General features: G+C 41.7%; 1 protein-coding gene across 13 annotated transcripts in view; it reads right to left on the bottom strand.

Moving 5' to 3' along the window:
- TRIP12 (thyroid hormone receptor interactor 12) overlaps window positions 1-14,730 on the bottom strand; it is a 142,401-nt gene that overhangs the window by 23,557 nt on the left and 104,114 nt on the right. For all 13 annotated transcript variants that reach the window (XM_056122040.1, XM_056122046.1, XM_056122035.1 and 10 more), the window contains 7 exons: window positions 13,854-14,082; window positions 13,306-13,424; window positions 10,517-10,724; window positions 7,814-7,914; window positions 7,424-7,598; window positions 950-1,091; window positions 97-288 (listed from right to left, as the gene is read on the bottom strand). In XM_056122040.1, coding sequence (XP_055978015.1) covers window positions 97-288; window positions 950-1,091; window positions 7,424-7,598; window positions 7,814-7,914; window positions 10,517-10,724; window positions 13,306-13,424; window positions 13,854-14,082 — 1,166 coding nt within the window. The remainder of the gene's footprint in view (window positions 1-96; window positions 289-949; window positions 1,092-7,423; window positions 7,599-7,813; window positions 7,915-10,516; window positions 10,725-13,305; window positions 13,425-13,853; window positions 14,083-14,730) is intronic.

Here is a 14,730-nt window from a genome sequence, read left to right on the forward strand (position 1 = left end):
TAAGCATTCTTACTAGAAATTACCACTAGGATCAAAATATTAACAAAGCTGAACAATAAATCTTGTACGATACAGAAGGAATTTTAGATCACTTACTGGAGAAGAAAAAAATACATGAAGAAATCTTTTTAATCTGATCTCTCTGCTCACAGCATCCTTTTCACTTTTAGATGTCAAATAAAGTAACAGCTGCTTCACAAATCCACTATGCTGTATTTCAAACGATGAAACATCTGACTCTGAGACTATGCTACGGATTTCTACAAGGCACTCAGCTCCACCATCCACCTGAAAGAGTAACAAAACAATCCTTCTGTATTGTCTGAGCGATTCCAATCCACCCTGATGCCTTTTTAAAGGGAGTGCATTTGTGCAGCTCTTATCTTTAGGAAGCATGACCTTACACATACACACACACAAATAAACACCCAATAGCCATATTAACAGAAAAAAGAAAAATAAAAGAGAAATTAAGGAAAATACCAGAATACAAAAAAGATTAAATTCAAAGTCTGAATAAATTTCTTGAAAACACAGTACTAAAATTGTAGTATCAAAGCACATCAAATACAAAAACAGTAAGAGTCAGATGAACTATAAAATGCTTAAATTAAGCCTCCAGCCATGAGGGAAAAGGGATTAAAGAGAACCCTATCAATAATAAAAACTAAGATAACATAAAACATGCTTGAGGGGCATTTCTAAGATTCTGCTATTAAGGAACATGAGAAAATGGAAAAAATCAAAGATGAAATTCCCAGTATTTTTAATAATTAAAATAATGAACCACTAAAAGCCCAGGGACATATTAAGACATGTCAGAGCTAAGGGTAATGTTTAGAGATCAAAACAACAATCTCTACTGAACAGCTCCATCTGGAAGGCTCGAGTCGGCGAGGGAGGGGTCCGCAGAGCATGGTGGACGACAGGTAGGATGCAGACACGGTACCTGGAGGTTGAGTTGTTCAGTTGCAGCACAAAGTCTCTGAAGAACATTCAGTGCAGGGTTACTTCCATCCATATTCTCTGAACTGAAGTAACGCTCTACAAATTTATGCGCCTGCTCCTTAATCCAACCTTTAATTTTTTCCCTGAAACAAGAAAACAGGAGAGCATTAAAATCTGTGTGTAGAGTTTGGGCAGCCTCCCAAAGAACTCCAGCACAGCAAGGCATCCAGCTCTACCACTACTGAACTCTGCATACTATCACCCTACCTCCCTGGTAGATCACTGCCTGGCCAACAATTCTACAGCCTTTGTAGACCTGGGCGGGGTGGGGTGGGGTGTGTCTGTCTGGGGGGAGACGGTGGGGGGTGGATTCCCCTCCCTTCAGGTAGCCCCCACACCTTAGCAAGGCAGCCAGCTCTCCAACTCCAAGACTCGGCACGTCACCACACCTTCCCAATAAGAGCGCAGCAAGCCCGAAGGGGAAGATGTGGAGAAGCCCACCAAGCTCCACGAGCAGAAACACAGAGGGGGGCTCAACAAGCACCAACTAGCTCCTCAATAACTTTAGTCGACACCTTGTGAGGTCGCTCAACGAGACCAAAGAAACAACAGCACAGAAAGTCAGCAAAGCCAAAGGCACAGCAGAAAAAATGAGCGCTGAAAGGAGAAAACTCGAAGCAGAAATAAAGTGTGGCAGATGATTTAATACACTCAATAGTTCTGAATAGCAGATTAACAGCAGTTGAGCAAGATCAAGGAGCCCAAGGAATGATGAAGGAAACTGCTAGAAAACAACAGGAGGTGTGAAACAGACTGAAAAGAAATGAACAGCATACTAGAAGTATGAGAGGAGCTCAAGGAAAAACAGAATCATCAGAGTCCCTACAGAACAGGAACAGGAGGGCAAAGGAGATGAAAGGACATTATTTAAGGACATGACAGGAATTTCCTAGACTTGAGGATTACAGACACTGAGATCTAAGAGGCCAGAAGGCCTCCAGAAGAAAGGAGACACAACGAGAAAACGCCAAGACACACTCTAGTACTTACAATGAAAAGCTCTGCAGACATGAATAGTGAGAGCAGCAAGATCAACAAAGCAGCTTATATACAAATGAGATCCCAAAGAGTCACAGCAAATCTGTCAAGTGAGACTCGATGAGCCAGAAGATAATGCAGGGACCTAGCACAAACACTCAACCAAGTCAACAGCTCCCCTAAAACACTATCTGGCTAGATTATCACTCAGATCTGAAGGAACGTTACAGAGCTTCAGGGACAGGCCACAGCTGGGGGAAACTCACAGCCTGGAAACCAGTTATACAAGAATCATTAAAAGAGCTTCTGTAAAGCACTGGAGTAACTTCTCAGCACCTGGCACTGAGTATGGCATTCACTCATTGTAATTATGATGCCCTACACTAGATTAAGGCAGGTATGTTTACTCCTAGATTGCCAAGATTTTCAATAAGGGGTTGACGTCTCATACAGAATGCGTCTTTTCAATATTCCTTTTCTCAGCATGAAATCACTGTCATTGTCATTGTCCTCCCGTTGCTCATCGATTTGCTCGAGCGGGCCCAGTAACGTCTCCACCATGAGACTTGTTGTTACTGTGTTTGGCATATTGAATACGCCACAGGAAGCTTGCCAGGCTTTGCTGTGTGGGCGAGATACTCTCAGTAGCTTGCTGGGCTCTCCAAGAGGGGTGAAGGAATTGAACCCAGCTCGGCCGGGCCGGCTACGCGCAAAGCAAACGCTCTACCGCTGTGCTATCGCTACAGCCCACAAGCATGAAATACTGTACCTTTATAGGTCTATTCAGATTGTGCCCTTTGTATTTTCTTTCTTTTTCGGGGAGAGGGGGACACACCTGACTGTACTCCGGGCTCAGTCATCACTCCTGGCTGTGCATTGGGGGACGATATGGGGTGCTGGGAATCAACCCTGCTTTGTCTGCATGAAAGGCCAGCACCCTCCCCTTTAAATTGTCTTAGTTCTTTTCACTCTTGATTAATTTATTTTGTACAAAATAAAATGTACAAAAAACAAGTATAAAGTAAGAGTTACAAAATACAAATTAATGCAATATATTTATATATTAGAGCTGAAGCGATAGCACAGCGAGTAGGGCATCTGCCTTGCACGCAGTTGACCGGGTTCGATTTCCAGCATCCTTTAGGGCTGGAGCGATAGCACAGCGGTAGGCGTTCGCCTTACAAGTGGCCAACATGGCCAACCCGAGTTCGATTTCTCTGCTCCTCTCAGAGAGCCCGGCACGGCAGAGCCTGGCAAGCTCCCCGTGACGTATTCGATATGCCAAACACAGTAACGACAAAGTGTCTAATGGAGACGTTACTGGGCCCGCTTGAACAAATCGATGATCAACGGGAGGGCCTTTACTTTACTTACTTTAGAGTTGAAAATTTATGTAAATAAGGGTAGGCAATATATTGTAGTATTTTACTTTCTCTACTTATGTAGATAAAATATACAGCAACTATTATAAATGGACTTTTATTGATACATTTTCTGATAACTGCCATTCCTCTGAATTTCCTCGGAGCAAGCACTATGAAATACATGTAATAAATCTTTTGTCTGCTACAGTGGCAGGATGAGGGTGGGGGAGGAAAAGTGGCGGAGTGAAGGTCTTACTGGTAGTGGTTCTGCTGGTGCTGGAACACTGAATGCCTGAAAAAAAACTGTATTATGTACAGCTCTGTAAATCACAGTTTTAATAAACATGAAATTAAAACTAAAATCTGTGTGTAGACAAGATTATAAAAGAATGCATCAAAGCAGAACTGAACCACAGCAACTCCAACAGGCTATCCTGAGGAAAAGCACCAGGATCACTACTGCCTCAGAGATTATTAGTTCAGAACACAAAAGTTCAGAGTTAAGAAGTGCTTCCCCGATGTGGGATCTGGGAAAGCAGACAAAGAATGAGAAAAGGAATCAGAAACTTGGCACTGAACCTACATGGAACTTCAAATTTAAAAAAAATAAAATAAAATTTTTTTTAATTGAACCACCAGGAGAGACCCAGTTAGTTACAAAGCTATTCATGACCAGGTTTCAGACAGACAACTGAACTTCAAGTTCATACTGGCGCTTCTGGAGTCTAAAAGGCCCAGGTGGGCACTGCCATTCCCAAGGCGGCCTGTTCAACAGGATGCAGTCTGCTCTACCCTCTCGGGGTCACTGGGCCTCACCCAAAAGGTCTGGGCTGTGTTTACTGACAGGCTCGCAGTTACAGCCAGAACCAAAGGAAGTTTGCCCAGGTGTGTGCCGGACACCAGGCACAGAGCTACCAGGCAGTGTGCAGTGATTCTCGGATCAGAGGGAGGAACAGCTGCTCTTTGAGGTTCAACTGGAAGCAGTCAGGCTGGTGACAAACTCCCCAGAGGTCAGTGCTACCCATCAGGTCACAGTGAGCAGTAGTCATCCAGAACCCAGCACGGACACCTACAAAAATTCCCCAGGGGCTCTGGAGAAAGAACAGCTTACTAAGCAACTGTGATTGGGTTCACAGGCCCATGGCTGCCAGAGCTGGCCAGACTGTGATGCCCCACCGGCTGCTGGACACCAGCAAGCTGAAGTTCAGGCCAGCTAACGTGGTACCGTAGCGGCTTTAGTAAATGCACCATGAACACAAATCTGTCGTCAGACTGATGCACAAAGCTGAATGAAAGAACCTTCAAAAAGTTAGAGCCTCTAAGGTGAATTCTCAGACTGGAGGAAACAACCATCTCAGACAAGCACAACAAACACATTTGTTGCATCAAAGGCAACCGTGCAAGGATTACTGAATGCCTTCCCAACAAAAGTGAAGAGCAACAACAACTAAAATCTCAGGAAAACAACAAATTCCTTTGTATCATTTTATTTCTGTAAGTTTCAATGAGCTAAACTCTCCTATCAAAAGGCAGAAGAAAGTGCCTAAATGAATCAGGAATCAAAAACCAACCCCATGCTTCTTATAAGAAAGACACCTGAACGCTCTTAAGAAACAGGTTCAGAGTGATTTCATCGGCAATGTCGAGAAAGCTTTTGACAAGCTTCACCATTCATTCATAATAAAATCTCACATCAATACAGGGACAGAAGAAATGTACCTCAAAATAGTAATGGCCACTGAAAACAAACCTGCAAGCAACATTATACTCCATGATGGAAAAACTGCAAGCCCCCTGTGAGAAAAAAAGATTCCACTTTTTTTTTTTTTGCTTTTTGGGTCACACCCAACAATGCTCAGGGGTTACTCCTGGCTCTGCACCCAGGAATTACTCCTGGCAGAGCTGGGGAGACCATATGGGATGCTGGGGATTGAACTCGGGTTGGCTGCGTGCAAGGCAAACGCCCTACCCGCTGTGCTATCGTTCTGGCCCCATGGGATTCCACCTTTTTGTTGTTATTTTTGGGCCATGCTCAGGGCTTACTCCTGAGCAAGAAGGTCCGCTTTATTCATCACTATTCCATAGCTTCTGAAGTCCTTGACACAGCAATCACATGGTGAAAGAAATCAAAGGGAACCAAACTGGAAAAGAAGTGAAGCTATTCCTAAATGGCATTAAAGTATGCTGAGGAGACCCTAAAGAATCCAGTGAAAAATTTGCATGGAAACATAAAACTCAAACTGCCAAAGGAATAAAATAAATAAATAAAAGAAAAAAAAAAAGAAGCATTCTATTTCCTGATGTTCAATTAGACTATAAAAATTTAGTAATCAAATCTGTATGACCCTGGTTTATAAGATCAATTCTCAGACTGGAAGAAACACCCATATCAGACAATAAACACATTTGTTATATCAAATGTACCTATGTGAGGGGAACTGAATGGTCCCCCAACAAAAAGCAAGGATCAACAACTAAAATCTCAGGAAAGTAGCAAACTCTTTCCTATCAGACTCTCAGATCCCTAGACTAGGACTTACATAAATCCAGGGATAAATCTCCAGATTGATGGGCAGTTAATACAGGACAAAGGAGCTGAGTGAATGAAGTGGAGGAAGGGAAGCCCTTCAACAAAGGGTGCTGGGAGAACTGGACAGTCACATGGAAGAAAATGAAGCTGGGTTTGTATGTCATACTAGCCACAAAAGTTAAGGTGGATTAAAGATCTTTTAAGCTTGGATAGACCATAATCTCTAAAATACACAGAAAAACACAGAACACTCTAGGACGTAGACCTCAGGAATGCCTTCAGTGACGATGCCTCTGGCAGAAACAATGAAAAGTTGTTGCAGGTATGGCTAAAGACAAGCTGGCCAAAATCAAAGACAATCTACTGAATAGTAGAAAAGATGGTAGATCATACATCAAATAAAGGGCTAATAAAAACAAGATACATTAAGCACTTATAAATCTCAACAAAACAATTATTCCACCCAATAATGAGAACAATTAGTCTAGTTTCTATGGGAAAATAGTTTTAAAAGAACTAAGCTTCTTCATATAAAGATTCCACTTTTTTTTTTTTGCTTTTTGGGTCACACCCAACAATGCTCAGGGGTTACTCCTGGCTCTGCACCCAGGAATTACTCCTGGCAGAGCTGGGGAGACCATATGGGATGCTGGGGATTGAACTCGGGTTGGCTGCGTGCAAGGCAAACGCCCTACCCGCTGTGCTATCGTTCTGGCCCCATGGGATTCCACCTTTTTGTTGTTATTTTTGGGCCATGCTCAGGGCTTACTCCTGGCTCTGTGTTCAGGGACCATCTGAAGTGCCAGGGACTGAACCCGGGTCGGCTGCAACCTAGGCAAGTAAGTACCTTACCCACTGTGCTTTGGCCCAAGATTCCACTTCCAACAAGCCACTCCAAGAACAGAACTTTCTCCCTCTCATGCCCATCCTCCCCACCACCCTCTCATATCCAGGGCAGGAGAAAGAGCTCAAAGGGCGACGGTGCCTTCCTGACATGGCCGAGCTTGAGAGTCTGAACACTGACACCCTCAAAGGGAGCAACAGCTGAGCAACCAACTGCTAATAACCCGCCTAGCAGTGCTGGGGGTATCCCAACCTAAAAATAGTTTGAGGTTCATCAAAACCTTAACAGAGAAACAGCAAAGTGAGAGTGCGCCCTACTCTAAGTGAGTTAGGAGGGCATTAAGCGAGTAGATCGGAAATGTGCCAGCTTTCGCGCACCTAGACTAAAGGCAAGGCGCGGTTCCATGCAGCACACAATTGATGTTTGAACAGAACAAAACCCCAAACTGAGCTGGGGCCCGGGACGCGACTCAGCAGCAGAGGCCTCAGAGTGCCGTCCTGGCACTGCAATAAAGCAAGCCTGAGAGTCATGAAAAAGCCAGAAAGGTTTGCAAACAGACAAGCGTCCCTCCGTGAGTTCTGAGTGCCCCTCCTGAGCATCATTTCAGCCCACTCACAGGTTCCCTCTCGAGGCACGCACAGGCTGACTGAAATCGTGTCTTGACTCTGAGGAGAAGAGTCCCGCCAAGTCCCACTTTACCTATTATTGGATATGGTGTCCTTTGAGGCAGCCCGGGCGAGACCACTCACTCCTGCAGTTCGCGCTGGTTCAATGTTGTTGCTGTTGGACTGTGCACTTAATCTTCCCCATGTTTTTGGATTCAAGCTCGCCAGAAAAGAAGATTTCGGAGACTGAGTAGTAGTGGGGCTTTTAGCTAGGAAGAGAGAACAACAAGTTAAATCACTTTGATATAAATGATAAGCAGCTGAGTTGCAGATTCACATCTCTGATGAGCTTGCTGAAGATGTGGAATCACACATGGACTTCGGCAAACTCCAGTGTCTTCCAAAGCTATTTAGCATTTGTCATCAGGTGCACACCTGGAACTAAGTTCATCTCCCCGCCCTCCCCCCATGGTTTCTTCATTACCTTGATTGTCTACTTTGTCATCATCTCTTGGAGGTGAATACTTTGGCCTTCTTGGCCCCCGTTTTGGCAGTCGTTTTCTCTTTAGAACATCACTTAATCGACTATCACAAGGAAAAACATGGGTAAGTTTAGCCATCACCAACATCTCATTATTCATTGAAATGCAAACAGAAATGGCAGAAATAGTAAAAAAAATACTGCTCAGGCCCGGAGAGACAGGTTAGTGGTTAATGTGCTTGCCGTGCACACTGCCAACCTGGATTTGACCCCCAGCACCACTTACGGTCGCTTAGCAAACACCGCCAGCACTCAGAAGCTGAGATGGGTGTGGTTCAAAAAAAACCAAACTCCTACCAACACTGCTGAAACAGGGTGTCTTTCAGTCAGGTAATACCAACTGTGTGCCTGTCACATTCTAGGTTTAGTCTCATAAAACTAATCCGGAAAGTACCTAGTTGTTCGCACTACTAAAAATAAAACTAAATTTAAAAATATTAAAAATCTTTTATTTAAAAGTAACACAAATATACTATGAAAATATATCAACCAACTAGACAAATGCTGTATTTGGTTAACATTTTTTCCCTTTAACTTAAAGGACAAGCAAAATATACATGCAACAGAGGCCATTTAAATGCCTTCCCAGGGCTGAAGTGATTGCTTTGCAGATGTGAGACCATGCCTGACTCCCTCCATACATATGGTCTCTGAGCACCAGTGGGCGTGACCCCTAAACACTGAACCAGGCGCAGACCCAGCTCACCACTACTGAGTCCCAAAACCCAAAATACAAACATAAAACCCATGAAGCATAGCATGCTCAAGGTTTTGTTATTTTCACTGTATTTTAGATTACTTTTAGTTTTGTTAAGGTGAAAGAGATTCATAAAGGAACGAAACTATGCATGATGGGTAAAACTTCTGATTTAAATACAATGAGAAGCACTTGAAGTTTTCCAGCATGGGTACTGGTATTCTGATGAAAACATTTCAATGTGATTTAATTCGCCCTGTTTACAAAATTGTATAATATATATATTTATTTTTTTTAACTAAAAACAGTATTAAGAAGTAGCAACTTAAAATTCTGAAAATCAGAATAAGGTTCTTTCCTCTTTCTTTAGAATTATTCCCATTCTTGGACGTGGCTCACTCGGGCCTTTGTCCTACGAGCAGTTGTGACCCTTGTTCAAAACCCCAGCACCCCATATCGTTCCCTGAGCACTGTTAGGTTTCACTTCTGAGCACAGAGGCAGGAATCACTGCAGGTACGGCCCAACCACACCCCACTCTCAAGCACTGCATTTCTTTAAACATACCATGATTTGTCTTAGGCAGCATGCAGATACTACTCTGCAGTAACTTTACTTAATTTGCTAGGGGGATGTGAGGCTATGAGGAAGAAGGAAAGAGGAAGGCACGGCTGAGTCGCCAGGTCCAACGACCTTTGAAGAGTCTCACGACCTACTACCATCTAAATTCAACAGCGTCCTAAGATGGCAGCCACCATGCAAGAGGTCTTACATCACAAATCCCCAAACCTCTATAATCCATGTTTAATAGAGTGAGGACCGGCCACCAGATGGCACCAAAAGCAGCCAAGAATCTCAACTAGTTTACAGGAAAAAAATACTACCATGCATGTTATAAGATTAAATTTTGATCCTATTATTACGTATTACTATGTTTTATCAAGATTAACCTTTTAGCTTTTTAGCTGACGGAGTTAAAAGTACTCTGAGCATTTTTCTGAATCTCAGAACAGAGCTTACCACTCAGCAAAAGACTTTTATTGTTTGGTCTTGGGGCCTCGCCTGGTGGTGCTTGGTGGCTACACACAGAAGAGTGCTGAGATGGAACTGGGGCGCCCTCACCCAAAGCTTGTGCCCTAGCCCTGTGTGTCACTGCCCTCCATGGAAAACACTTTCTAACGTCAAAGAAGCACTTTTTATTGGGCTTTAACAGGAAAATGTACTATCATTTGGAATATTCTTTAGAAGCACACATAAGCAAGGAATTAAAAACAGAGGTAGAAGCCAAGAAATGGGCTAAAATTAGGAATTCCCATTTTTCACTGACCCCCCCAAAAAATGTCTTTTGGATCTGAAGGCAGAACAATGATGAATATTTCACAAAAACATGTCCCACTAGGCTTTCGCCTAAATTGTTTTTACAAAAGGTACACCTTTTTGCTTTTTTTTCACCAAAAATATATAAATGAAGATTCCCATTCTCCTTTAAGAAAACCTTCCATTTTACAAATAATGCTAAGAGAGAAATTGGGGGTTTCTCCCTTTGCATTTTTTCTCTCTAGTATTATCTAGGTAGCTCAAAACTGTTACACAACAATATAGCAAACAACGGTAATATTACAGTGAAAGAACCAGAACTCAAAAGCTATAGCTGTAGATAGTGGTTGACAATGTACTAGCCATTCAACACCTCAATGTTAGGTTTCCTTGTGTGTCTGTCAACAGAAGTAACTATCATAGACAGAACTTGTGGCTCCTTAGCATGACTTTAAACAGTTTTCCAATAAATGTCTGGCTTTCTGCCCATTTATACAGAAGATCTAGCAAAATACCGAAATTAACAATGTACACACCATTAATATTCTACCACTAATTCCCTGCATGTGTCAAGGCTGAAGGCCAGGATCCAAACCAAATCACAGTGTTTTCTGAGGCCCACTCACGCACTTACCCTTGAGGGCTCAGATCTAAAGAATCGTCTCTGCTGTGCTGTAAGCTGGGAGATCCCAGATCCGCTGCGGCGTTACTGGCAGCGGTGGCTGTCCCACTGCTGACAGAGGTCGTGGATCCCAAGGATCCTGACCCATTAGGACATGACTTTGGTGGACTCGTCAACAAAGACTCTGATTCTGCTAGGTGTTTCACTTGATGCATTACACCTTTAAAATAATAAAGAATAAAAATAATCCATTTTAATCAAATCACATCATTCTCACCATCCCCAAAACCTTAGGTGCTAAAAATTTAGAGGACCTCGAAATCCTTTAAGTGCTAACACTGATTTAGAGGAAATGGCTAAAAAGTATCTGAAGAAAACAAAATGACAATGTAGGTGTCAGCTCCTTCACAGTCCATTTGGAAAAGAAGTAGGTGAATTTAAAATTAAAAGTGTATTATATGTCATCTAATATTCAAAGGTCGTGTAATTTAAAAGGTCATTAAGTCAAGTCTATGTAAAGTCACTGAAGGAAGACACACAAGATCAAGAATCAACCACAGAAGCACAGGACAAATTAAGGGCAGGAGAGCCGAAGGGGAGAGAAAGGCCATTATGGGCTCGGCGTGCTGCCTGGCATATGCTGACTTGGGGCTGAATCCCCAGTACTACACTGGTGTCCCAAAGACGGCCCAGCCAAGCTTGCCTCAGTATGGCCCTCGGTACCCCAGATCTGATGGGATGTCTGATGGGGATAGTAACAGAATGTGTGCAGAAAGGAATGCAGGCGCAGGGAAGGGATGGGGAGAAACAGGCTTGCTTTTTATTTTTGGCTAATCCAGGCATGAGGCCCTGATGTTAAATCACTGGTGCCACCCACAGGAGCCCTGCTTGATCGCCACAGGTCTGCTGTTCAGCTAATACCACAGCTTGCGGGGGCTACAACCAGAATGGCATGAGTACCAGTACCAGAGTGTAATCCCTGGTGAGCACCACAGCTACGTGTGTGTGACCCTCCTTGTCACACAAAAGCCAAGAGAAGGGAGAAAAAGATTAAAGGACCGAGATTTGTTAACTTACAATGCTACATGGAGACAAAATCACATTTATCACTGCTGACAAAAGAACTAGAACTAAAAAGATGCTCATCGAGAAAGTCAAACAGTAACTATGGAAGGGGATTTTTGTGTGGAATTGGGCATATAAAGAAGAGGGGAAAATGTGTGCCTACATGGCTGTCTCTGTAAATAACAGGTGGATCTGTCATATTATGTGTTTAAATGTCTGAAGACATGTTCACACATGCACAGTCCCAGGCGTCTGCAAGAGTGCTCAGCAAGCTGGAGCACTTGTTCTGGGTGCCAGAGGCCTACGTTTGAGTTCCAGTACCCCAGGATCTCCTAAGCACAGCTCCCCAACACCTAGTAGGACAACCCCCCAGTCAAATTACTATCAAGAATGGGAAATATTTTATAATAAACTACAAATAATAGTAATTGGCTTATGAGAGATTAAATAGTGTGCTATAGCTATAAGAATCTAGAAATGAAGCAAGATCTTCAGGAATCAGAGACATTTAAGCTAAAACTGGAAATAGTGACCTAGCCACATACAAAGTTGCGAAAAACTAATTCAAGACCCTTTCTATTGCATAGGATAAACATATACTTGGAAGTGAGGAATTCACTATTAACACAATCAAACCTAATAAAAGTAGGTAAAAACAAACAGACCTACTCTGACTCTCCTCCAAATAAAAAGAAATGACTCAAATCAAACCACAAAAACAGAATACCCAAAACAAATCAGACTACAAAAGGTAACATAATACTAAAAACAAGAAGACACAAATGCTAATATAGGCATAAGACAACACCTATTGACATAAACACCTGAATTGGTAATGACAATTACCCCTCAGAAGTGGAGGGAAGATTCTGCCTTTCATTTATATATACTACGCAGTGGTGACTTTCTGTAAGTCCACTGTTATTTGAACAGAAATAATTATTAATGGCAAAAAATCTCTTCCCACTTTTGCTTAGCATGTCAGTTAATTCTCAAGATGTGAAGAGCTATGGCTTTAGCTTAGGATATGTTGGTCAAAAAATATGCAGAAAGGAGTGTTGATAAAGGTGGGTGATAAAGTTAGGAACTACATAAGGTAAGAATACCATCATTTTCTGAATCCTCATAAGACCAAAGAATAAAAACAGTAACAAAAACACCCCCGAAGCCCAAAGATAGAACCATCAATAAAAACTTCTTGATCAAGAAGATATTACCTTCAATTTTAAAAAAGGAAAAACATCTGAATGGCCAAAACAAACATATCTTTAGAGATCCTGAAGTACATAAGATTACATCTTCTATGATGATTTCAATAGGAGACTAGTGAGAGTCTAAAGATTATTATACATTTTGAGGTATTCCATTAACCATGAAATGAAATAAACTTTTAAACTCCTTTCAACTTTTGTAACTACTGATCTTTTATGAGGATTCATTAGAAAAGACTGAATTTTTCAAGAAACTATTGTAGCGTAATATATTTTTTAAAGTCAGTGATAGCTACTGGCCCATACACAATCAAATCATTGAAACTTGCTAAATATTCATCAACTGACAGTAAATCTCACCTAACCTGTATTAGATTGATAAAAAAAAAGAAGTGTATGTTTGAATTGTAAGACTCCAAATGTCTTCCAAAAGCAATAACGATTTTTGATTCTATAGATTATGACTATATTTCTTCTGAATCACTAACATAATAAAAATCTGACCATTATCATGAATGACATTACCTTCTCTTCTGAAGTAAACACTAAAAATATCAGGTAACTTCTGCATTAAGATTTCTGCCATCTGAAGTGCTCCAACTACTATCTTCAAGTCTTGGCTCGATAGCATGGAAGCAATGTGACTAAAAAACAGAAAACATTTGTATACAGAACATGTTCTGGGAACCTGGTGATATTTTTGGCCAGAGTAACTCTAATTTCAGAGCAAAAATTTAAATTGTGAAACCAGTCCATTCCAATAAACATGTTTTAAAATGTTCATCATTTAGGAGGCGTGAGGGTGAGGGATATCAAGAAAACTTTATGAGCAATATGCTGGCAGGATGATATTAGACTTAAGCCCTTAAAGAAACCATCTTTAAATGCTCATCTTTTACCATTTGTTTACTCTTTGTGAAGGAGTAGGCAACAAAATGTTTAAGACACTTCACACTGTCCTGTCCTATGTTACACATAATATACTATATTCCAGAGTATTAGTGTAAAGGCTCCTCAAAATTCTTAGCGAAATTTGAAGTTATAAAGGTTTTCGCATTACTTAATGAACACACCTTGAAACAGCATGATTTTTCAGGACATCCTTCAGAAGTTCAGCATCCGCAAAATAAATTATCCTAAGAATTGCTCTAAGGCACTTATGTCTGACCGCAGGTCCTGCTGAGGAACTATACACTTCATAAAGAACACCAAACAATGTCTTAATAAAAGACTTAGCCAGTTCCGGATCCTCTTTCATAAGCTGTGCTCGAGCATCATCCTTCTTTAACTCTGAATATCCACCTGAAAAAAAGAAATGCAGTCCTGAAGACACAGATTTTAAAAAGCAATACATTAAGAATACAGAAAACTCAGATTCACATATTTGAAAAGGCTTTGTTATTTTGACTATGAGGCGAATTAATTTACCTAATAACATCGGGGTTTCCTAAAACACCGAAGGTAGCATTAAGACACAAGTTAGCCACCTAGAAAAACACTAGACCATTCTGGCCAGAAAAAGATCAGAACATACCACTGCACTATGCCTTTATGAATATATGGGGAACAAATCAGTACTAACCAGCCGAAAGAAGTAAGAGTTTGAGAAACTGCACTTTGCTAGGGATCTAGGAAAATTCAAGACAAATGTCACCGTCCTAAATGGTAACTGTTGAAAAGCAAAGGTCCAGATCAGGGGCTGGCAAAAAAAGGTTAAAAGACTGAATCCTGTGATCATCTGGTAGCAGTTTAATTAGAACACAATTATCTATGTTTATATACTGCACATAAGAGCAGTGCTGGGGGTATGGTGCCGCCAGCAGGTCAATCTGTACCTGTGAGGCGAGTGCATCAGCAGCCTGATGACGCCTTCAGACTTCCAGATACCTTAAAACTGCAGCTGTGCCTTTGGCCAGACCCCAAAAACTTGGGGCCAAGTTTACCAAGAAA

This window comes from Sorex fumeus, unplaced genomic scaffold (genome assembly GCF_029834395.1).
Source record: "Sorex fumeus unplaced genomic scaffold, SorFum_2.1 ptg000005l, whole genome shotgun sequence".
Classification (NCBI taxonomy): Eukaryota; Metazoa; Chordata; class Mammalia; order Eulipotyphla; family Soricidae; genus Sorex; species Sorex fumeus.